Below are 24,103 nucleotides of genomic sequence, written 5' to 3'. Positions count from 1 at the left end.
ATTATGAGCAAGGTATTGTATTAAGTCCTACAGACTAGAAAGATAAAATGAAGAATAGTTCTTCCTCCGAAGAGGTAACATTTTTCTGGAAGAGATAAACAAATATGATAACTTGAGAAGGAAGAGACATGCCAATGAGGGAGGGCAACTAATTGACACAATGGATAGAATGCTGGACTTGGAGTCAGGAAGAAATGGGTTCTAATCCAGCCTTAAACACTTCCTTAGCTGTGTGACCCTGAGCAAGTCACTCGACCCCTTAGCCTCAGTTTCATCATCAATAAGATGGGAATGATAACAGTAGGACCTACCTCATAAGATTATTGTGAGGATCAAATGAGATAAGATATTTTACAAACTGTAAAGTGCTATATGAGTGCTAACTATTGTTATTATGGTGAGGGGAGTACAGAGACACCACGTGCATATAGAAGCATATACATACAAAGCAAATAAAAAGGAACTTTAGTAAAGAAAAGAACCGATACCTAGGTGAAACCAAGGAAAGATTCATGTAGAAGGTTACCTTTGAGTTGAGGTAGGAGTGATAAGGAAGTATACCAAAGGCATGAGAGATAGCCAGGGCAAAGGCACTCATTTTATTTCTTAAATATGTAAAGGTTCTATATTTTCATAAGTGTTCTATATTTCATGAGGCTTATTGTTGTTTGTCCTTTGTTCTCAAAGAGGACTATGACATCAAGAAGGTGATGCCATGACTTGCAAGTGAATTGGATTGATGTGAGGGAGGACTATGCAAAGACACCAGCCTCACCTTCTCCTCCAAAGCCATTTGGGACCAGTGACCCGATGCACATCAGGATGGCTGGAGATGGCCCTAGATGGGGTGGAAGACCTTGGCCTTTTAAAGCTATGGTCTTTAGCAGGTCTCAGTTTGACTGAGGCATTGCCCATTCAGTGCACTTTCTCCAGAAATGGAAATCAGAGCCCCCTTTGACAACTGGTAGAGGTCTTCAAGAGAAGTCTTGGTTTACTAGTAGCAGATCTTCAAGAGGTGCTCTAGTCAAAAAGTTCATTGCCCTGAAGCCAGCCTACTAATACATATTTTCAAGCTTCTCTAGGCTGGTCCTATGATGACAGGCATGCGATGTCTTTTTCCAGCTTGTTCTTGAAAACTTTCAAGGTTGATCATCCCCATGAGGCACCAGAATTAGTCTTTGGTAGAAGACAGTTTTTTGAGAAGATAATTTCCCTATACCCCAAGACTGAAAAGATATATGCAAAGAATTAATTTTCCTAGGGAAAGCCCAGTATTGCTGATAAGAAAATAGTATTAATTTCCCTATGTGCCTTTCTGTTCTTCCTTACAACCTTGTTACTCACATAGACAGCCTATGTGGGTTAAGCAAAGAGGTCAGTGAATAATGATTATTTTCAATCATATGACCTAAGTCCCTTGTGGAAATTAAAAGGTACTTTAAAACTCTGATTTCCTGAATTTTAATGGCATACCCTCTTGAATGGTAAAACATACTGGATTCAATTTGTTTTAACATGGAGCTTTGAATTCAGCCAAGAAATGACTAATGGTTGTACCATGGAGATCACGGTTTTATTTTCAAGAACAAGAATTCAGTTTTCTGATTAGGATCAGTTGAAACAATTTTCCTTCTTTCTTCCTTTTGTTTGTCCCTTTTCTCTTTCTTTCTCTTTTTTCTTTCTGTTCCTCATTTTCTCTTGCTTTCTCCCTCCTGCTTTCTCCTTCTTTCTTTTTATTTTTTTCTTCCTTCCCTCCCTCCCTTCCTTACTTCCCCCTCTCTTCCTTCTTCCTTTCTTCCTTCCATTTTCCCTTCTTTCTTCTCATCCCTTCCTTCTTTGTTTTCTCTTTCTTTTGTTCTTCCTTCCTTCCTTTCTTTCTTTCTTTTTCAGAGGCTATTAGAGATCACCAGAGAAGTAATGAACCCAACAGTTTGTACATGACAAAAAGGACACAATCCTCCATAGCCTTGTTCTAATTTTGTGTGCCCAGGGAGTGATAAAGGAGCACATTTCTAGAATAGATTAGTTATACATTGCAATTCCTCATTTCACTAATCCATTCTTCCTTCTTTGAAAAGCTTTAATAAATTCAACTAATATTTGTGGCTTATTAGCACTTCCCATTCTGCTGCATATTTGATTGCAATATTCTGCAAATCTATAGAATATTGATTGCACCAGCAGTATCCTTCTTCTTAACCAGAAATTCTCTTCCCAAGTTTAATCTAAACAATAATCAGCATATGAAAAAGGAAATGTGGAAAATACTGTATAAAAGCAGAAATCATTCATGTTTTGAAATGCATTAAAATTCATCTCTAACTGTTTTTTATAAGCTAGTAATACAGGATCAATCATTTTCCAGCTTGAAGACTGCAAAGGTTGGGTGATTTTTAAAGCCCAACATTTGCCTGCTTATACTAAGAAAGACAGTGTAAGGTGGTGGATAGCAAGCGGCATTCAAATCCTGCCTCTGACACATACCAGTTCTGTAATCCTGGAGCAATCATTTAATCTCTCAAGGTTCCAGGCATCCCTTCAAAGCTATAAGTTGCTAAGAAGCTGTTATTGCCATTTTATTTTCCTAGGGGAAGCCTGACTGATGAAATGACACTTCTGAACCACTCCTCTCCCTTGAAATGCCAAGGAGCAAATGAAAGGGAGATCCAAGTTCTTTTCCATCAAATAAATTTATTTTGTAAGCACAGGTTCTGGGAATAAAGGATATGCATTGGTTCATTTGACGATCCTAATTTGCTTCCTTTTGCCAATACCTCTGATAAAGTCATACTCTTGATGTCCCGTCATAGGTATCGGATTGGCTGTAGTCTCTCAAAGACCATGACAATAGAGTGAAAGTTCTGGTAGGATCTTCCAAACTGGCAAGGTCCCTTGCAGCTACAGTGATGTACTATGCACCCATCATCTGAGGATCAACAAACTAGTGAGGTTGAGAGAGTCTCATCACTAGATGGGCTGCAACATGTTGAGTCTTTCATCCACAGCAACTTTGAATGGCCACCTATTAAGTTATGGAAGGGGCTAGGGTCTGCATCCATGGAAAGACTACTCACCCTCCACAACAAAATGACATATCCTAGAATTATAGCTGTATCTTGACAATATCAATCAATTATTGTAACTTGTTAAGTGGGCAAGTGCAAAAATTATAATAGCATACATTTATATAGCCTTTTTAGTAGTTTCCTGTTAATAATCTTGTTGGATACATAGGTTGTTTTTATTCGGTCACATCTAACTCTTAATGACCCCATTTGGGGTTTTCTTGGCAAAGAAATTTCCTTGTCCAGCTCATTTTACAGATGAAGAGACTGAAGCAAACAGGGTTAAGTGACTTGCCCAGGGTCACACAGCTAGCAAATGCCTCAGACTGAGTTTGAACTCAGGTTTTCCCGCCTTCAGGCCTAGTGTTTTATCCACTGTGCTGTTAAGCTGCCCAGGTATGTAGTACAAAATTATTCCCATTTTACAGCTGAAGAAACTGAGGTTCAAAGAGCTTAAATAACTTGTCTGTGTTCATACAGATAGTGTTTGAACAGTTTCTCCTGACTCTAAGTTCTATACATTTTCTTTTCATTATGCCATAATATTTAAAGTAGGAAAGGAATTTAGAGTTCCATGGGGAATTTGATTCAAAAGAATTCAGGGGTCATTGGGTCTGAATCGTAATCCCATCTGTGATGCTTATTAGCTGTGTGACCTTGGACAATTCACTTAGTCTCCCTTACCGTCCATTTCCTGATTTGTAAAACAAGAAGGTTGGACTAGGAGGCCTCTGAACTCTCTTCTGCCTCTAAGTCTATGAATACGTGAAGGAAACTGAGGTTGGGAAAGGTTGGGATTTTCCCAAAGTGACACAGATAGTAAGGGATTTGAAACCAGATGCAGTGACTCCAAATTTAGCTCTTTTGACCCCTCCCCCCAAAATTCGAAAGACAGCTAAAATTCTAGCCACGTGTAAATGTCTGTCATAGAGTAGATACATAATTACAATGAGAGGACAGGAGTTATATTCAAATAACTCTTTCCATAATAACCATGATATTTTGTATTCTCATCCTGTTCACAGCATGACTTAGACTTCTTAATGAAAATGTTTACACTATTTCAAAAGTCAGTGCACTTGACACAGTTTTGCCATAACTCTGAAATCAAACACCAACAAATTCTTTTTTCCTGAACTTAAAATAATGTCAGAATAATAATCCATTTTCATATTCATTTTGGATATTTCCTCTTTCCTTTTTCAGGTGAAGGACTGTCAGAAAGAAGTGTAGAAATCATCCTCTCTGTTACTTTGTGTATCCTCTCCATAATTCTCCTGGTGGCTGCTATTTTTGCATTTGCAAGGTAAGATTGGCTTATGATAATGTTTTTGGATTTATAAGACTGTACACATTATCTGAGCCTCATCACCTCTAGTTTAAGGAGTTATTATACAGATGCAATGATGTAAACATTGTGCTGGTGTAACAATTGGAGTGAATGTCAATTTGACTGACTATTGGTGTCATTGCCTCCTTTCTCCACCATGATTCCAGCTCAGTATCCTCTTACACCTTAAATGGATGCTACTCTTTTATTGCAGCTGTATCTATATTCTGCTTAGTGGAAATGGAGGGCAGCTGGTCAGGATTCATTTCTTACGCTTGACTTCTGATGATCACTCTCCCAATGTCCTTTCGTCCCTCATGCACTACAGTCTGGCTTTCAATGGTTTTCCTTAAATATTCCACATACAACACTTCTCATTCCTTTAAATAATTTTCTGAAAAGTATGATGGCCTGGTGGATAGAGTTGGCCCAGAGCCAGGATTCATGTCCATTCTCAGACTTATACTGGCCACGTGACCCTGGGCAAGTCACTTCACTTTGTTATACTCTAGACATCTCTTTAAGATTGTAAGTTACAGAGAAGGTACTGACCTACATTGGTAGAAGCAATTTTCTCATCTGTTCCCAATAAAATCATATCACTCATATCTGATAATTTCTTGCAGATTTATAGTTGCTAAATTGTGGAGTGCCAGACAGGCACAGTAAGGCAAAGTGCAGAAAGGGTTTTATTACCCAGAATGCTTATAGAATAACAGAATCAATACTGCATTGACACATCCAGGACCATAGATTTAAAGCTGGAGGGGAACTCAGAAGTCCTGTAGTCTGACATTACCTTCCACCCCCTCATTTTACAGATAAGGAAATAGTCGCAGAGAGGTCAAGTGTCTTGCCTAGAATCACACAGCTAGCAAGAATCAGGGCTGCAGTAACAGGAAGAGGGAAAAATAAGACAGTAGATCTGGGACTCCAGAACCTGTCCTCTTCCCACTGTACCTTGCTGCCTCTAGTTAATTGAATTTTCTGGTTAAATGAAGGCTAAGCAAACAATTATCATTCTGTTTGGAGCCTTGTTCCTGAAAATCCTAAAATGTAGAAACAATTTCCTTGCATAAGCAGCAATGAGGAAAAAATAACTGGATGTTCTTTGAAGATAATCTTTAGGTACATGTCTTATGATTGTAATTGGATAGTACTATTGATTTGAGAAAAGACGTGTTACAGATTTCAATAGATCTAGGCTGACCCTGGAAGTTCTGTGGGGTTTTTTTTTAAGCCCTCATTAGCAACTTGTTTTCTTATGAATTGTCCTTCCCTTGGTAAAGGACAGAATGTTAAGATTATTAAAAAAAATAGTTGACTAAAGTTTTTTTCTAAATCCAGAGATTATTTCCCAATGCATGTTGCACTCTTACTCATATGTCCCAGTAATGTGCTTTAAACACATACATACATGCACATGAATACAAAACACTAGTATTGCTAGTGAATCAATGTGACCTTCGGGGAAGGAGGAAGGGAGTAAGCATATTTATAGAGCCTACTATATTCCTGGCACTATGTTAAACACTTTTACAAATATTATCTCATTTGATCTTCATAACAACTTTGTGAATGTTATTATTATCCTCACTTCACAGTTGAGACAACTAAGGTAAATAGGGGTTAAGTGACTTCCCCAGGGTCACCCAGCTACAATGCATCTGAGGCTGGATTTGAACTCAGGTCTTCCTGACTCCAGGAACCTTAGACCTTGGGCACATAACCTTTGTGGGTCTCAATTTCCTCATCTGTAAAATGAGGGGGTTTGATAAGATTCCCTCTAAGGTCCCTTTCAGCTCTGGGGCAATTATGCTATGCTGTTTGTTAATGTAGGAATATCACATAGTGAGTAGAGTGTCAGCCTCAGCAGTAGAAAGATTCAGATTCAAGTCTCACCTTTAACACACACTGGTTGTTTGGCATTGGACAAGTCATTTAATTTCTCTAAGACCATCCGTTGCTGATCTGCATTTGTAAAGGGAGTCTTCTCACCAAGCGTTCCTTATGTCCAGGAGTGTGCTGGACACATTTTGTCTGGAATTGTTAAATTTTCAGTGTGAGCACTTACATCTCAGGAATAGGAAAGTGCTACAAATTGGGCTTAATTTATTGTTTTGGGGATGTCCAGACTTAAGAAAGTGATGAAGAAAATGTTAATAATGTATATTAAATTTAAAAGTGCATCATAAGCACATTTTCCCCCAAAGAACCACTTGTAAAACCAGCCCACTCCTGCATAAAGAGTCCCCTCCTCATTTATATAGGAAAAATGTGATGCTTCTGAGTCTAAGCACCCTTTCAAGTCATAGATTTAGGATCATACTCCCAGTGTGTGTCTATGGTGCTGAGGAATAAACTCAGTGTCCAGGTGTTGAGGTCTCAGTCACTGTCTTTTCCTATTAATCACTGTCTGCCTCAGTTTCCTCAACTATAAAATGAAGATAATGATAATGTCTACCCCAAAAGGTTGCTGTGAGGATAAAATGAGATAGTATTTATAAAAGTGCTTAGCACGGTGGAAGGCACGTTGCTGTTCAGTCGTGTCCAATTCTTTGTTACCCCATGGACCATAGCACACCAGGCCCCTCTGTCCTCCACTATCTCCCAAAGTCTGCACTTAGTATATGCTTAATAAAATGCTTATTTTCTTAGTTGTATTACATACGTATCTGTTGATCTGATTTTATTTATTAATATAGTGAAAATTGTCATGATTTCAATCTATTTTTCTGTATATGTGATCTATATAGAATCAAAGAATTTTTAGCAGTAGAAGGGACTTTTGTGATTCCCAAAGAGGGCAAGTTTATCCCAGGCTCTTCCTGGTACAGACCAGAAAGGCTATTTAGTTTCATTTATTTATTTATTTATTTATTTTAGCTAGGCAATGGGGTTAAGTGACTTGTCCATACAGCTAGTCACACAGCTAGTAAGTGTTATGTGTCTGAAGCCGAATTTGAACTCAGGTCCTCCTGAATCCAGGGCTGGTACTCTATCCACTGAGCTACCCAGCTGCCCCAAGGCTACTTTATTTGCCATAGCAGTCCCTGACTCCTACATCCACGCCATTCTTGTGTCCCTAGTGCCTTTGTGTCACCATGCCTAGACTAAAGCTGCTTGCTGATTCCACAACTGTGTGGTACCTCTCCTAATCTTTATATATATTGGATGCTCCAAAAGTCTTAGTATGGCTCATAGCTTACATGTGCTCTTTTCTTTTATGGTAACGGTGACAGACCAGGATTTTAAAGCTAGAAGGGACCTTATTTTGTAGATGAGGAAACTATGACCAGGGAGGAGGGTGATTTTACCTAAGTCCACATAGCTACTAAGAGATAAAGTGTGGATTAGATCCTCTGAATCCAAAATCAGGGCTCTTCCCACTCAACGGCCTTAGGACATTCAAATTCTTAAGACCAATACCTTCCACTGGACACATTTGTGCATCAGCTGGTTAAGATTAGTAATACAGTTTGGGGCCTTAAAAAATAGCTTGTGTTTGAGCAAAGTTAATTGTTTCATATAGAAGCAGCGTAGGGTAGCGGACAGAGTGTTGGACTTAGGATCAAGACCTGAGTTCAAAGGCTGCCTCAGATAATTGCTAACTAGGTGACCCTAGGCAAGTGTCTTAAACTCTCTGGGCCTCAGGGTCCTTATCTTCAAAATAAATGGGTTAGAAGTAGTAGCCTCTAAGGCCCCTTTCAGCTCTAAATCTATACTTCTATGAAATATACACCTTGCTCCATTTATCACAGTGCTCTGACCCCATAGCTTGATAAATCAGTCAACTGGTATTATTTTTAAACTTTATTTTATTTTTAATTTATGGAATAAAATAAGCATTTCCATAACATAGTACAACAAAAATATGAAACTGCAAATCTGCTATGCACAACTTGCTATTCCTTTCAAATATCCAACAAAATTTTCATGTAAATTTCTTTTTTTCCCCTTTCTTTTTCTTCCCTTCACCCCAACCCCGGCTACCATTAGACATAAATAGGTATAGACAGATAGATAGATATACATATATATACATATATACACACTATATATATGTATATGTATATATATGTAAAATTATTCTATACATACTTCTATTTATCAATTCTTTCTCTGGATGCAAATAGTGTTTTTCTTCATATGTCCCAAGAGAACTTTGTATACAATAATAGTAATACTGTTTTAAGGATGACTGAGCAAATAAGTTATTTTGACTATTATAAATGCCCAATTTAATTAATATTATTTAAGGACCTACTATGTGCCAATCACTGTGCTAGGGGTTGCATATATAAAAGTGTGACAGTTCTTTCCATCAGGGTTATTACATTCCATTTGATAAGGCGGTCCTGATATTGAGTCTTAACAAAAGAGGTCATAGACATGATAATGGAAACAGAACGTAACATGGTTAGAAAATAATTTTTTTCTTAAAATTTCTGGTGTACTTGTTTGCCTATGTCCACTCTTTATTAGATTGAGCTTCCTTGTCTGACTTCAAGGGTCAGAAAATTTAATCCATCAATTTAATTATTTTCTAATTTTCTTAGACATTTTAATGTCACAAAGTTTGTCAAGCAACGTACGTGTTCCTTAAAAAATAGCAGCATATTTTCTTACTTTGCTTACTTTATTTTCTACCTTGCTTGTTCTAGAATTCGACAGAAACAGAAAGAGGGGGGCACATATTCTCCCCGGGATGCAGAAATTATTGACACCAAATTCAAGCTAGATCAGTTTATCACAGTGGCAGACCTGGAGCTGAAGGATGAGAGATTAACTCGGTAAGCACACTCCTTTGGTAAAACGGTAGTCTGAAGGGTCTCTAGCCATGACCCCATTCTGACCTATGCTTGTTGGAAGTGTTTGTGGTACTTTTATTTACACAGGTCACTCAGATCATCTTTCAAAGGGTGACCTCCCTCTTCTACACACTTCTCACTAGTGATCAGAGAATCACTTAATCTTTCTTATTTTTAGAATAAAGACTTATGGCAAAAAAAATCATAAAATATAATTTCTAATTAGAAAAGAAGCTTTTAAAAAACCTTTGCTTGATAAATATTTTCAAATAATGTCAAGAAGCTGATATTTGGTCATGTATAAAAGCATCCACATTGTTAATGTGGCCTGATAATCATTACCTTTTCTATTTATTATTTTTATTTATTATTATTTATTTATTATTGCTTTTTTTTAATGATTGTCTTTGTTTGAATCATTCCTTTAGCATAAAAATCTTGCTTAAATCTTTTTCTATGTTCAATTTTATCAGGATTCTAAAGCACACATTCGCAACTATATCAAAAGATGCTAAATATTTTGAAACAAAATACAAAGTTAAAATGTCATAAAAATTAATAATTATGAAATTCATATACTGCACCAAATTCTAAAATTCTTGATTATTAAAAAAACTATAATAACTTGTCATGCCTCAGAGATGTATTCTAAGATCAAAATGTTTTCATAATTAAACATTTTATTGGAACAATGCATCTTTACTGATCTGGTAGAAATTGTTTCAGGTCTCATTAAGACCTGAAATAATATGCCTTTGGGTGAGTACTGGGGATGCTGAGCTAGGAAATGATTCCTCAGCAGGCCCAGGGAGAACAGAATTTATAAGACAAAAACAAACAATTATTATGGTCTCTAAGGTGATGCCATGGAAAGTTTGTATGGGGAAAGAAGAGAATTATCTATGATTGTCATAAGCAGAAGCTTGGTGTGTAAATTACAGGTTGACGCTGTGTAGATATTTCCAGTAAATCTATATATATCTGATACATGCTGTGAAAAGAAATGTCATCTGACAGACTATTGATTCAACTGCTATAAAGAGAAGTTTATTCACTGTTATTATGTCTGAATTGCAAACATAACTTTTGAGAACTGGAGATAAATTGACTTTCATTTAATTATCATTTAATTATTATCATTTTACTTGAATACTTAATTCACATAAGGGTGGCTTTTTGCCATTTAAATTTACTTTATGCCAGGATAATTCCTAAATATTGCTTTAGAAATGTATTTGACTGTTTGAGTTTTACATTTTTGATTTGATTTGTTGTATTTTCAATCTTCCTTGCTTAAGGTTCTAATATTCTTTATTCAAATATAGAAGTATAGGATTTGACCTTTGATTTCATTGTTATAGGAAATTCTCTTTATCAATGTAAGTCTACACCTTCTCTATACTTACTGTCTTAGAAAATAGCCTAGAGCAGTGAGAGGTTAAATTACTTGCCCAGAATCACACAGCCAGTAGGCAGGGAAAGTGGAAGCCCAGATCCTCCAGACTTCAAAGCTAGCTCTCTATCCACTATACTATACTGCCTCCCTATCTTTAACAGATACATATTTGTGTATATATACATATACATGTAAAATGTAATTCACATGTGATACATGACAGTCCATAATGTGCTTTACTGGATTCCCCATTGAAACTCATTGAAGCAGTTTTCAGTTGGCAATGTTGCTGACCCCTCCTATTAATCAATCAATGAATACACATTTATTGAGCACCTTCTTTGTGCTAGGCACTGTGCTAAGCAATGAGGATACAAAAAGAGACAAAAACCAGTCCTTGTTCCCAAGGAACTTTGCATCTAATGGATTACTGTAGGCTAATAGGACAAACTACTGATAATCTTCATATTTAAATGAACTACAAGCTGCTAATATTTTAGAAAATGGGTCCTTAGGTGAGCATCACCAACCACAGGGACTTAATTGACATGCAAATGAGCAAAAGGGGATCTGTCAAAAGCTAGTGAAATGGTACAGGTTTGTTATCTAGCACAACACCTCACATTGGCAAATAGGCATACACTAATCACTATAGGACACAACGATACATCTAATAAGTGAATTCCAGACATGAAAGACCATGTTTTGTGAGAGAAGAAAGGAAGGATCTGTCATCAACTAAGTGTCAAGGAATAATCAAGAAATACCTTCTGGAAGTGATGGCTTTTAAATTGAACTTTAAAGAAGTCAACCTCTGAAGAGGGGGAAGAGGGGGCATTACAGGCATAGGGAATAGTATGAACAAATACATGGAGGTGAGGAAATGCAGAGTGTGTTCAGGGTGTGTAAAGAATTGTCCATTTTAGTATAGCATAAGCAGTGATGAGGAATAAAGGCTGTAATACATAAAAAAGGTAGGGTATAAAAAATTGTGGAAGAATTTAAATGCTGGGAAAGGAATTTGAACTTGACTCAGTACATTACAGAGAACTACTGAAAATTTTTGAGCAAAGGAGAGAAAAGACCAAAGATCTTTGCATAAAAAAGATGAAGGATGGATTAGAGAGAAACAAAACAGATTCGTTAAGAGGTTATTGCAAGAACCCAGGTGGGTGGTAATGTAATAATAAAGGGAAAGTAATAATCAAGAGTACTAATAATTAATAATTTAAATAAAATAAAAGAGTATTAATAACTAATAAAAGAGTATTAATAAAGAGAAAGGGATAAGTGTGAGAGATGTTCCAGAGGTAGAATCAGTGAGACTTATTAAGATGAGCTGGAATGGTACAATGGATAGAGTCATAGGTTTCAAGTCAGGAGGATTTGAGTTCAAATTCTGCCCCTGGTATTTATTAACTGCATGACCCTGGGCAAGTCATTTTAGATTTCTAAGCCTCAATTTCTTCAAATGTAAAATGAGGATAATAATACCCATGGCAATTATCACATAGAAGTCCAAGTGAGACAATATATGTGAGCTATTATTGCTAATCATAACTCCCATTAATAGTGTACTATAAGGTTTGCAAAGCACTTATATATATTATCTCATTTGATCCTCATGAGAACTCTGCAAGATCTGCATTCTATAGGAAACTGAGGCTCAAAAAGGTTAAAAGTGTCTTTGCCAGAGTCACAGCTGGTAAATATCACAGGTAGGACTTAAAGCCAGGTCTTCCTGGATCCAAGTCCAGCCTTCCATTCCTATATCGCCAACTACTTGTTTGACATTTGTTAGATATTGTGAAACAGAGGTTCCCGCAGGAACTCAAACTTCACATGTCCAAAGGAGAATTAGTTATATCTTCCCCATAAAAACAAAGAAATCAAAAAAAGCAATAGAACAATCTTTTTCCAAAATTCCCTGTTTTTGTTATCTGCATTACCATTTTTTTCCTAGCCAACCAGTTTTACAGTCTTGTTGGAATCCTTGACTCTTTACTTTCACTCACTCTGCATCTAATCCGTTACCAAATCTTACTGTTTCTATCAGAAATTAGAGTCACTTCAGGGAGGAAAAATAATATGCTCAGTTTTGGACATGTTGAGTTTGAAGTATCAGTGGAAAACTCAGGAAGAGGGGCTGAATTTCAGTAGAGCTGGAGGTAGAGATTTGAGAACTATCCAAATAGAAGTTATAGAGGGGCAGCTAGGTGGCGCAGTGGTTAGAGCCCTGGTTTCAGGAGGACCTGAGTTCAAATCCAGCCTCAGACACATAACACTTACTAGCTATGTGACCCTGGGCAAGTCACTTAACCCCATTACCTAACGCAAAAAAAAAAAATGGAAGTTATAGGTAAAATCAAGAGAATAAATGAGATTATCAGGGAAAGGAGAAATGGACAGTGATAAAATGAAAATGGACGAGGAAATGGCAAACCACTCCAGTATCTTTACCAAGAAAAGTGTGAATTGGATCACAAAGAGTTGGACATGACAAAAACAAACAAACAAACAAACAAAAAGTCTAAACAACAACAAAATGAAAATGACTGATCAAGAATAGGCTAGAGATAGGAACTAGACCTGGGATTTCATTGGTATAGAAACTCACAGGTGAAAATTAGAATGGGGAACATCCAGGTTGGCACCTTCTCTTCAGCTCTTAGAAAATTGCCTAGAGCAGTGAGAGGGAAAGTGACTTGCCTAGGGTCACACATCCTGTCTGTGCCAGAAGTAGGTTCTTCCTTGCTTTGAAGGCTGGCTCTCTATTATGCCATGCTGCCTCTCAACTGAGAATAAAAATGGTATTTTAAAAATTTTTTTTTTATTGTTAGTGCTTCCTAAGAAGCACAGTACCTAGTAGGTACTTAATAAATGCTGATTGAATTGATGAATCATCTAGAAGGTGGGGAATCATTAAAATGCCTAGGTACTAAATCTTCTATAGACATTGCTTTTAAAAAGTTGTCTATTATACTTTGTTCTTTTCCTTTATATTTCTTTGCACTTTGATGCCTATCTTTATATCATGCTTCCTTAGATCAGTGCCTTGGTTTTTACCCCAAAGAGAAAAGAAAACAATCTATCACTCTATTTACAAATGTCTTTCCACATTACTGGTTTCATCCTTTTGCAACATAGCGCTCTGTTTTATCCACAGCTATTTCATATCATTCAATTATGCTGAAGTGATCCATCATTTTATCTTGATTTAGTTCAATAAAAGATGAATCACACTCAGGAAAGTTTTTTTTATGAATAGACACATCAGCATGGAATACCCATAGGTTTCCAGCTATGCAGGAAACGAATCAAAACACTGCTAATTAAACTTGCTTTTCTGAGCTCATATTCTGCCTTTGTAGTTTAAGTGGCTTATCAAGTAGCCTTGTTTTAGAGACAGTTTTATGGAAAAATGCAACAGGCCTCTTAAGAGAGCAGTCCCTTGCATTCTTTGAAACTTCAGGATATTTCACAAATTTGTTTGGATTTATCCCAGGGTGGGAGAGGGGAGGAGGGAAGGAAATCACTCAGTCCAATGTGGCTATCTGCTGGGCCGGATCAATCAATTAACAAGGCAGCATCCCTGCCTTCAAAGAGCTTACATTTTAATGGGGAAGGCAACCCACAAAAGGAGGCTGAAGAGTGGAAAGGATGAAAGGACATATGTCAAGGCACGGTGATAAAGTTAAAAGTGCTACAGGCAGGGAATGAAAGTTGGTTTGTCAGGGCCCCTCTCTAAAATGGAGGTCTTGGAAGGATCTCAGAAATGGGTGAAGGGGCTAGTATGGTAGATGGATGTTCCAAAGTGAGGGTGCTCCAGGTGCTGAGGACAGTACAAATGATCATTAAAAAAATGTGCGTATACAATTATATACAGTACAAAGAGAATAAGTATAATGTTAAATATGAAATAGTTTCAGAGGGAGGGTATTAGTAGTTGGGGACCCTCAGGAAAGTCTTTTTGGTGGAAAACTACATCTTGAAGAAAAGGAGGGATTCGTTGAGGTGAGGAGTGAGTACATTCCAGGCATGGGGATAACTAGGCAAAGACAAAGAGAGGATATGGAATGCCAAGTGTGAAGAACACTAAGAAGGCTAGTTTAGCTGGATCCTAGAGTGCATGAGGAGAGTACTAAACAATGAGGTTGGAAATATTGGCTGGGGGAAAATTGGGAAGGCTTTTGAAATCTAAGCAAATAAGGTTATATTTCACTATATGGGAATATGGAGTCACTGGGGTTTATCAAGTCGGAAAGTAGCGTGTGAGATCTATGCCTAAGGGGGAAGGGAAAAAATAAAACACACTTTGCTGGCAGTATATAGGTTGTCCCAAAAGTCTTAGTTCAGTTTTTTATTTTTGGAACATCCTGTACCAAATGGACTGGAGTGAAGAGAAATATGAGTCAGGGAGACTAATTAGGAGGCTTTTTATCATAATCTAGATAAAGATTTATAGCAGTCTTTCTGCCTAAGTGACTAAAGCTTAATCAGAACCTGACTAGGTCTATGGAGACAGTTCCTAAGTAAAACAGTTACTCTTTGAAAGTATTCAGTTTCCCACAAAGTTCTATTGTTAGTTTCAATGCCATAGGTTTGTGGTATTTTTCATCAATTCCATCTTTTTTTTGCATATCCTATCAATTATAGCTGAATAGACATGAAAGTCCAAGCTCATATTTGTTAGATAAGGAAAAGATGAAATGTTATTTTGTTGGTTGTTTTCTAATTTTAAATGTTATACATTATTTTTAGTTTAGGCACAAAAGGCTATTATCCTTCAAGGAATGTAATTTTCAATAAAATTCGGGTTGCCTACATATGCCACCCTTGTCATTACGTAATATGACATAGTGGGGAGACTATGGACCTGGAGTCAGGGAGACTCCTCTTCCTGAGTTCAAATCTGGTTTCACACACTTACTACCTGTGACCTTGAGCGTGTCAGTTAACCCTGTTTGCCTAAGTTTTCTCATCTGTAAAATGAACTGGAGAAGAAAATGGCAAACCACTCCAGCATCTCTGCCAAGAAAACCGCAAATGGAGTCATGAAGAGTCAGATATGACTGAAAAAATGACTCAACATTCTTTTTCAGAAGTGGCAAACAACTAACTTTTGCCATGTTTTCAAAGCCACATAGACTTTTTTTCCTGAGGCAAAGTGAAGAGCTTTTGAGTGTTTCTCATTAAGTTCTCATAGGTCTTCATAAAATTATAGATCTAGAGATCAAAGGGGCCTCAGACCAACCCCTTTAATTTACAAATGAGAAAAGTCAGATCCAGGGAGGTGAAGTGATTTGCCCAAGTTATAATTTCTTATATAAATTCACTGGATCCTCTTTCAAGAGCAATTTGTATAGAGCCCAATTTGGTATTAGATACATCCACCTTGGATTCCATCTGAGAAGATTTTACTTATACATAATTTTTAAGAGCAAAACTTCAGCAATTTGATTCAAGACAACCAACCTTAGAATCAGGAAAACCGACATCTTTCTCTGACACGTACTGTCTATGTGGCCTTAAGCAGCAATCTAAGATTGGATTATTGATCTTCATTGGTAGAGAGTGTTTCTTCACTGAGAATTTCATAGCTCTGCCAGTTAAATCACAGGTCCAGTGAGAATGGAGGATGAGGGTGAGGAGGGACCACGCCAGCCTGGTGTAGTAGATAGGAAACAGGTCTCAGAGTCCAGAAGACCAAGGTTCAAGTTGAGCCTTTAACATCCACTGGCTGTGTGACTCTTGGCAAGTCATTTTATTTCTCAGTACCCCCTTTTAGCTCTCCAAGATGATACCTTTCTACATTGTTATAAAGATATTTTCTTCACCCAGTGGGTTTCAATGTTAATGAAGTCCCAGCCCTGGACTGTTGATGATGCAACATATTAAGAAAATGAGGGATGAGGAAATCACCTCAATCTCAGCCAGTTTGATATTTCACATTCCTTAGTAGGACCTAAAGGAGATAGTTGGCAAATTCCTCCCTAGGAAAGATAGCCATCCTCATGTGGAAGTATGTTTTGCATGACTGTGTATATATATAATGGGTATCGTATTTCTTGCCTTCTCAATGGGTGAGGGTGGGTTAGAGGAGAAATATAATGTGGGATAAAAACAAAAATTAAATTAAAAGAAAGAAGGAGGGAAAAGCCATTAAGAAGCATGACAGAAGTTAGAGCAATGAAGAACAAAAGATAGTATCATCATGGTCTGAAAGTTTTCTGTGAGACAGACAACTCATGATTCCACAGCCTATTCAAACCTATCTGATAGGGCAATAAAAATCCACTGACATCAGGCCAGACCAGATGCCATTTTCTTCCATCTGAAAATAAATTTGAGCTGGAGGCCAGTGCTGAATGGGGTCTGCAGAATGAGACATATTGCTATCTGAACTAGGCATGAGCCACCCCTTTTGGAGAGAGAAGAAATGAAATCTAACTGAGAGGCAGCACTTCTCATGTTCCACTTCAGTGGCAAACCTTGCTGTTCAACTCAGTGAAAGTAGAGAAAGGTAATAGAAAGAACACTGGATTTAGAGATGGAGGAACTAGGTCCCAAAACTACATTTGACCACTTTCATGCCTCAGTTTCCTCATCTTAAAAATAAGTGGGTTGGACTAGATGACTTCCAAGGTCCCTTCCAGCTCTAAATCTAAGATTCTATGATTTCATGATCCTTCACGTTTTTGATCAGAAGAAAAGAGGTTTCAGATGAAATGTACCATAATCCTGAAAAACAAGAACATGGGGTTGCTGTTATTTAAAATAAAGCATTTGTATAAATGGCTAGTTAGCTTGCTAGCTGCTTCTTGATTCTCAAGTCCTATGGTTGTGTGACCGTTCATATTTGTTGCAGGTAACGTTTGTGTTCTCCTAGATGGAGTTATATAGATTATAGAATTGAATTGTAATAAATGTTAAATGCATATGGAGAGGTCAAGCAGCAGTCCTTAACCTGGGGTCTATGAACTTTTTTAAAAAACATTTTAATATAATCAATTTCCTTTGTAATCCTACATATTTTATTTTAAGCATTTAAGAATATGATCCTAACAAGGGGACCAAAAAGGTCCAAGACATACAGAAAAGCTTAAGAACTCCTAAGCTAAGGGGATCTTACATTAAACCTTTGGCAACAGGAATGACTGCTGGACTAATTTGTCTTTTGTAAAATGCTCTATTTTCATATATTGGCCATGCTTTAAATAAGCTAGTTGAGGTTAATAAATTGTGATGACAGTCACCTTAAATGGGAATGTCCTATCGTATCCTTTCTGAAGAGCCTGCCAGCCACTGGAAATTAAGGAAGTCATCAAGATAAAAGACTACCACTCTTGATCTGTTTATTCTAAATATTTATCTGTCTGGAGGACATGTTGGGAGAAGAGGGGGGAAGTGTTAGGGAGAGAACAGTTATGGATCTCTTATTACTTTAACAGAGCTGTAAGGTTGTAGTAAATGAAAAAAAGAGATTTGACTGATGCTAAAAACTACATGTGCAAAATTACTGTTTGGATTTTCATTGGTGTCAATTCTGTGGCAGACATCTGACATTGATTTAACTTTTGTACTAGGACTTATTGTCCAGTCTTAAGCCATCAGACAATATTGTCTGAATCCAACAGGCAGTAAGTGTCCTAGGAGGATAATGAAGACCTTAACAAGTTCTGTGCACATTTTCTCAAAGTGGCAACCCCCCCAAAAAAAAAACAAACAAACCAAAAATAATGGAGCATGTTCATCTACTAAATCAATAATGGATCTTTACTTCCAGCTACTCTTCATTTTTCTTTAGACGCAAGGACATATTTGTCATCCAGTAAGTCACTGTGTAATACTGCAGTGTTGCCAGGTGGTGTGGTATTATTGCATTTTGCGTTATGTAATTATTCAGATTCTATTTATGTGTGTTAATTTTTCCAAAGCAAAAAAAAAAATCATATGTGTTATGATGTGCCTCTCTTTCCTAGTTTTTCTTCTTCATTGCATGTCAGTGCTATATTTTTTTCTGGTTTCTTATTAGCATGTATAATTGGCTGTGTGTTCATAAACTTAATATTGCATATATTGAAAGTAATTATCATGGACATAATTATGTAAATTTTCATCTCTAAAAATTCTCTTCCTTAAGTGAAAATGACTACACCAATTTATTATTCTATTAGTGTGACAAATCATGGGCCTGCTTATCTAAATCACAGGTTGGAAACTAGACCCCTTTTTTCCCCTCAAAAGCAAAACAAAACAAAACAAAACAAAAACATCAAGGAGTTTTCTCTGAACATCTGAAAAAGAAAAAATACCAGCTTCTACCCCTAACCCTTAGGTGCAGAAACCTACTAAGCATATGACCAGCTGTGAAGGCTTATATTGTCCTAGTGTTCAGAATCATCCTCTCACAAAATGATCTATATGCTTGGGGAAATGACACACAGGAGGGTCAGAACAGGCAGGGCTTTAGCCCAGTTGCTATCCAAACGCAGCTTACCCAGAATGCAATGAACAGTTCACTAAATAGAAAAGATGTGGAGGGAGAATCAAATCACAAATGACTTGAATTTCCAGTCCACTCCAAATGAGTCAGTTTCTTTTCAATTCAACAAGAATTTATCAACTGATCACCTACTTCTCGGGAAACTACAAAGACAAAATAGACCCCGCCCTTAAGAAGCTTACATTCTACTCTCTAATGAATGAATCTCAGATCTTAATGGCTCACTTCAAACTCAAACCTTGATGTTCCCAGTAGGATTGTACTAAACCCTTGCGCATCCTAGTACTAGGCTTTTAAATTTATTAGCTCATTAAATTCAGTGCTAAGAATAATCACAATAGAATAAGCCAGTTCACTTTCAAAGATTTACAGAGATTAGCATTCTAAAATTGTATTAATACATTTTTCTTTCAATCAACTAATGATCAAATTTCCTATTAGTATGGTTTAAATAGTTTTATGAAAATAAGTTTTCCACTAAGAATCTGCAGTTGTTAAAGGAAAACGGTTGATGCTTTTGAGCTAGAGATTTAAGTGATCACATCTCACATAAAATATCCATTACCAACTAGTATTCAGAGGTGACCTCTCTGCGTTCCAGGCTAACAAGTGGCCAAATACTAGTTCATTGATTGACTCTCCCAAATGTCTTTCTTCTTCAGCATAAGACAAAATTAAAAACAACAACAACAACTTCTTTCTCTTCTTGTTATAGGTGCATCAGAGGAAATCTCACTTCTTTTGTAGCCTATCACTCAATGTTTCTTCCTAGAATGAGAGACAGATGCCTTGACCACCTTTAGCCTCTCATGTTCTACAAGGATTCATATCTCTTAGCTCAAGATATCTAAAGTGAATAGTTTGGTTTCTCTGGTCCTTTATAAACTATCTATATATGAATCATGAAGGGCACCATAGCAAAGTAGAGAGCCAGCCTTGGAATTAAGAAGGTCTGGGTTCAAGTCATGCCTGTATCACATACAAACTGTGTAACTATGTATAAGCCATTTGACTTTTCAGTGCCCTAGGCAACTTACTAAACCCATAAATTACAGATGAGTTGCCAAACAGGATTTGGCAATAGCAAAGGAGGCATTTGGACAGTTAGAATGTTGGACTTCGAGTCAGGAAGATCCAGATGCATATCCTGCCTATTCCACTTACTAGCTGTGTGACACTAGACAAATCATTTAGCTTTTTTTGAGTCTCAATTTCCTCATCTATAAAATGAAAGGGTTATACTAAATGGCCTCTGAGGTCCATTTCCCTCTCTAGACCCATAATCTTATGAGCTGCATTAGTAAATGGAGTTTTGATACTAGTGTACACCCCCTGCCCAACAAGTCTAGATCAAAAAAAAAAAGAAATAATAATAAGTAGAACTGGGAATGATTTTTCTAATTGAGTGATCTAGAATGGGATGATCATCCTAGTTTTTTTTTTCTTTTTCTACTCTAGATTGCTCCATAAAAGTTGACTCTAGGAAAGGAGATTGATTTCCAACCTCAATCTTAGAAAAAGGGCTCTAAAATTCTACCTGCCACCCTGGTTGATGGTTCAAGCTACATACACTTCTTTTCTGGCTGTAACATGTCATCAGTCCCATCTTCGTTGAAGTCCTAGCTGAGCACCTTTCTGTCCACCTCTTCACCTTCATCATTATCACATCCAGTAGGTGAACCAGGGCTGTCAGCAGAGTCATCATTCTGTCCATCAACTGGCGTATCAGCTTCTGCTCCATTGTCCCTAGAGATGCTTTCGTTTGTGTCCCGGGTTTTAAATTGAAACTATATGGTTCAGCAAGCGAAATGTCTGTTGGAGCTTTGGAGATAGTCATGGCAATGGGGAGGAGTACAGTGAAATGGGAGACTTTCTGCCCTTGTTGCCCTGGAAATCTGAACTCGGCCTCTTGACATCCCTGAGAATAACTTTCTTGCCTTTTGCCCTCCTCCAGGCAGGCTTGCTTTGTCTGTTCTTGCTGCCGTTTGTGACTGTGCTTCAGCTCACCACAGCCAACACTTTGGCAGACAAGGGTCTTAGCTATCACTTATTTAGTGATTCATTTTCCAATTCTAATAATAAGGGGTATACACTACCTTGCCCTTGTCCTCGCCATAGAAGGTGTGCATGATCAAATATGCAAAACTAGCCATCAAGTTAAAACTTGAATTAAGTGTAATAGATAGATAGGGCACATTAGGTCTGCAGGAGAACATTTTTAAAGGGACTTGTAAGAAAGCCCCACACTTCATGCATAGTGGAAAGGGGAACAAGTAAAGAAAAAGAAAGAACATATAGTTCAAAATATTGCTTTGGATGGTTTAGTATCATTCTAAAAGTAGAAGCACTACTTTAAGCACTAACTTGAGTAGTGCAATAAAGAGACCCCAGGTTTGGAGTTAGAATACCAGAGTCCAAATGTGGGTTCTGCTACATACTACCTTTGCTATATTGGCTATGTCCCTTTAACTCTTGAGGCCTCAGTTTCCTTATTTGTAAAGAGAAGGTATTGAACAAAATAATTCCTATGGTCCCTTCAAGTTCTAAAATTTATGATCTCATAAAAATTAATTGGTGTCCTCATAGATGGCAAACTCATGTTCTGTTTTTTTTTTGTTTTGTTTTTTTGCAAAAATTGGAAGTAAATATCCAATAGCTTTGTTTTCTTATCACCAAAATAGTTTTTTTATGTAAATCTGCTATTTAATTTAATTCCAGAAAGGAAGCAAAGTTAGTAGGGTTTTTTTTTGCCTTCTTAGTGTAACATAATTGGTTAAATACACGTTTCTCCTTTTTTTTTCTCCTTCTGTATCATCGGTAATGCTGGATTAAGCTTCCTGTCTGTGGATTATCTGTGGCTTTCTATTTGGGCTAAATTTTAATTCCCTGTAGATTTCAACTGACTGACCTTGAGAGTAAGCTGAGTCTATGTGACAATATGGTCTTCAATCACCACTGCCAACATAAATAAATGGTTTCTTTCTGGATCTATCAGGAGTAATCTGAGTGGAATTTAGGTTTTTGATAGCCTTTAAAAAAAAAAAAAGCCGAGACATGAAATAATACCCTCTCTCAAAAAAAGGGGGGGAGGAGGAGCAGTGTCCTGGGACTTAAGGCAGCTCAGAATTTGGTAGTTTAAAGTGCTACCTCCATATTGGAAAATGTTGAAATCACATTATTATAGGGAAATTTCCCTCACTGTTAATTGTTTATCTTCAAACCATGAGCTCCATTATTCTGAATGAATTAATGAAACAAGGCTACTGTCATGTTATTTTTATTATTTTATTTTATTATTTTTATAATTATAAATATAATTTTATAATTTTTATAATTTTTTATTTATACTTTTTTATTTTTTTCATTTTTCCCACATGAAACCTTTATTAAATGCCTGCTGTGTACGACTGTATTGTGAGAGGCAGTTTTAAAAAATAAGTCCATCACTCAGTGAGGAGATAAAAATATCTGTCCTTGCAAAATAGCACTGTTAATCTCTATGTAAATTGATCTCAGTTGCAGGTTATTATGCCTGTCTAACCAGACAATTGTCCCTACAAGAAACATAATCACCTCATCAATGCTTAATCATCGCGTGTGTCCTCAGGTGACTTTCCCAGCTCCATAAACCTTTTCCCATTCCTCCTGAACTCCAACATATATTATCCAAAGCAGCCTGCTTATTCATCAAACAAATCAATTTTTCAAACTACCAAGAAGTATAACGGCTTCAGAACGCAGCTGACCGCTAAAACTATAACCATAATGCTGGCTTGAAAATGGAGCTAATTATCTGGGTAATTTGAACCAAAATCTCCCTTTCATTTGGATATTCAGACTACTGATGCAAATAACATTTCTTTACTTGAATTAGGCTAGATAATTGTATCATTTCTGAAATTTGCCTATGGATGTGAAATAAATGTGGAAAACAAAGAACAGTGTTTGAAGCAGTGTGATACAGTGGAAATGTCTCTAGCTCTGGTATCAGAGGAGTTCAGTTCAAATTTCATGTTTTATGACAAATGTCTCTGTAACTTTGTACAAGTCATCTAACACCCCTGGGCCTCAGTTTTCCTATTCCATAGACCTGAGAAGGTTAGACAAAATGGGCTCTGAAGTCCCTTCTAGCTCAACTTATATGACCCTAAGAAATTAAATGAATAGAGTATAAAATAAATTCTTTATTATCTCAACTGACAAATTAGGTAAATACAAATAAAGAGAAAGAAACACTAGAAGTGATTTAATTAAAGATGGTGAAATATGAGGGGCATATAACTTTTCCTTTTTTGATAATTGGTACTAGGTGGCCAAAAAGAGGTAAGAGTTGGCTTATTATTGTTGTTGTTCAGTCATTTTTAATAGTGGCTGACTTTTCATGACCCTATTTGGGGTTTTCTTAGCAAAGATAATGGAGTGGTGTGCCATTTCCTTCTCCAGCTCATTTTACAGATGAGGAAATTGGGGCAAACAGGGTTAACTGACTTGCCCAGGGTCATGCAACTAGTAAGTGTCTGAGGCCAGATTTAAACTCATGAATATGAATCTTTCTAACTCCAGGCCTGACACTCTATCCACTGTACCACCTAGCTGCCCCTAGAATTGGAGAGGGTTACAATTTTTACTTAGAGATCTTAAGTTTCTACTTTTGTTTTAGATCTCCAACTACACAGAAACTCCCAAGTCATTGGATTTGATTTTACTTTTCATTGAACCATATGTTACTATTAATGACATGGAATTATTAATAACAGTCACTCTTGTATGGGTCCAAGATGTCAGCAATCAGAATTTGTATTTTCTCCACTGGTATAGATTCTACTTCCTCAGTGCCTCATTATTAGGTGAGATTTTTTATTTATCTTCCTTAAAGGAAGCATATAACGTACAGGAAGACTTCTTTCAGTTCTTTTCATGTATCAAGTGTACCAGTGTAGCTTTTGGACCATCCATCCAAAAGCCCAACATTTAAAGCTGAAAGGGACCTTAGAT

At 36.9% G+C, this 24,103-nt stretch overlaps 1 protein-coding gene across 1 annotated transcript in view; it reads left to right on the top strand.

Moving 5' to 3' along the window:
- PTPRQ (protein tyrosine phosphatase, receptor type Q) overlaps nucleotides 1–24,103 on the top strand; it is a 268,160-nt gene that overhangs the window by 199,894 nt on the left and 44,163 nt on the right. The window contains exons 34-35 of the mRNA XM_027842510.1: nucleotides 4,272–4,371; nucleotides 9,060–9,188. Coding sequence (XP_027698311.1) covers nucleotides 4,272–4,371; nucleotides 9,060–9,188 — 229 coding nt within the window. The remainder of the gene's footprint in view (nucleotides 1–4,271; nucleotides 4,372–9,059; nucleotides 9,189–24,103) is intronic.

Source organism: Vombatus ursinus, unplaced genomic scaffold (genome assembly GCF_900497805.2).
Source record: "Vombatus ursinus unplaced genomic scaffold, bare-nosed wombat genome assembly UNPS02014874.1, whole genome shotgun sequence".
Taxonomy (NCBI): domain Eukaryota; kingdom Metazoa; phylum Chordata; class Mammalia; order Diprotodontia; family Vombatidae; genus Vombatus; species Vombatus ursinus.
Note: the sequence above shows the minus strand (reverse complement) of the source record. Positions and strands in the feature narration are given on the sequence as shown.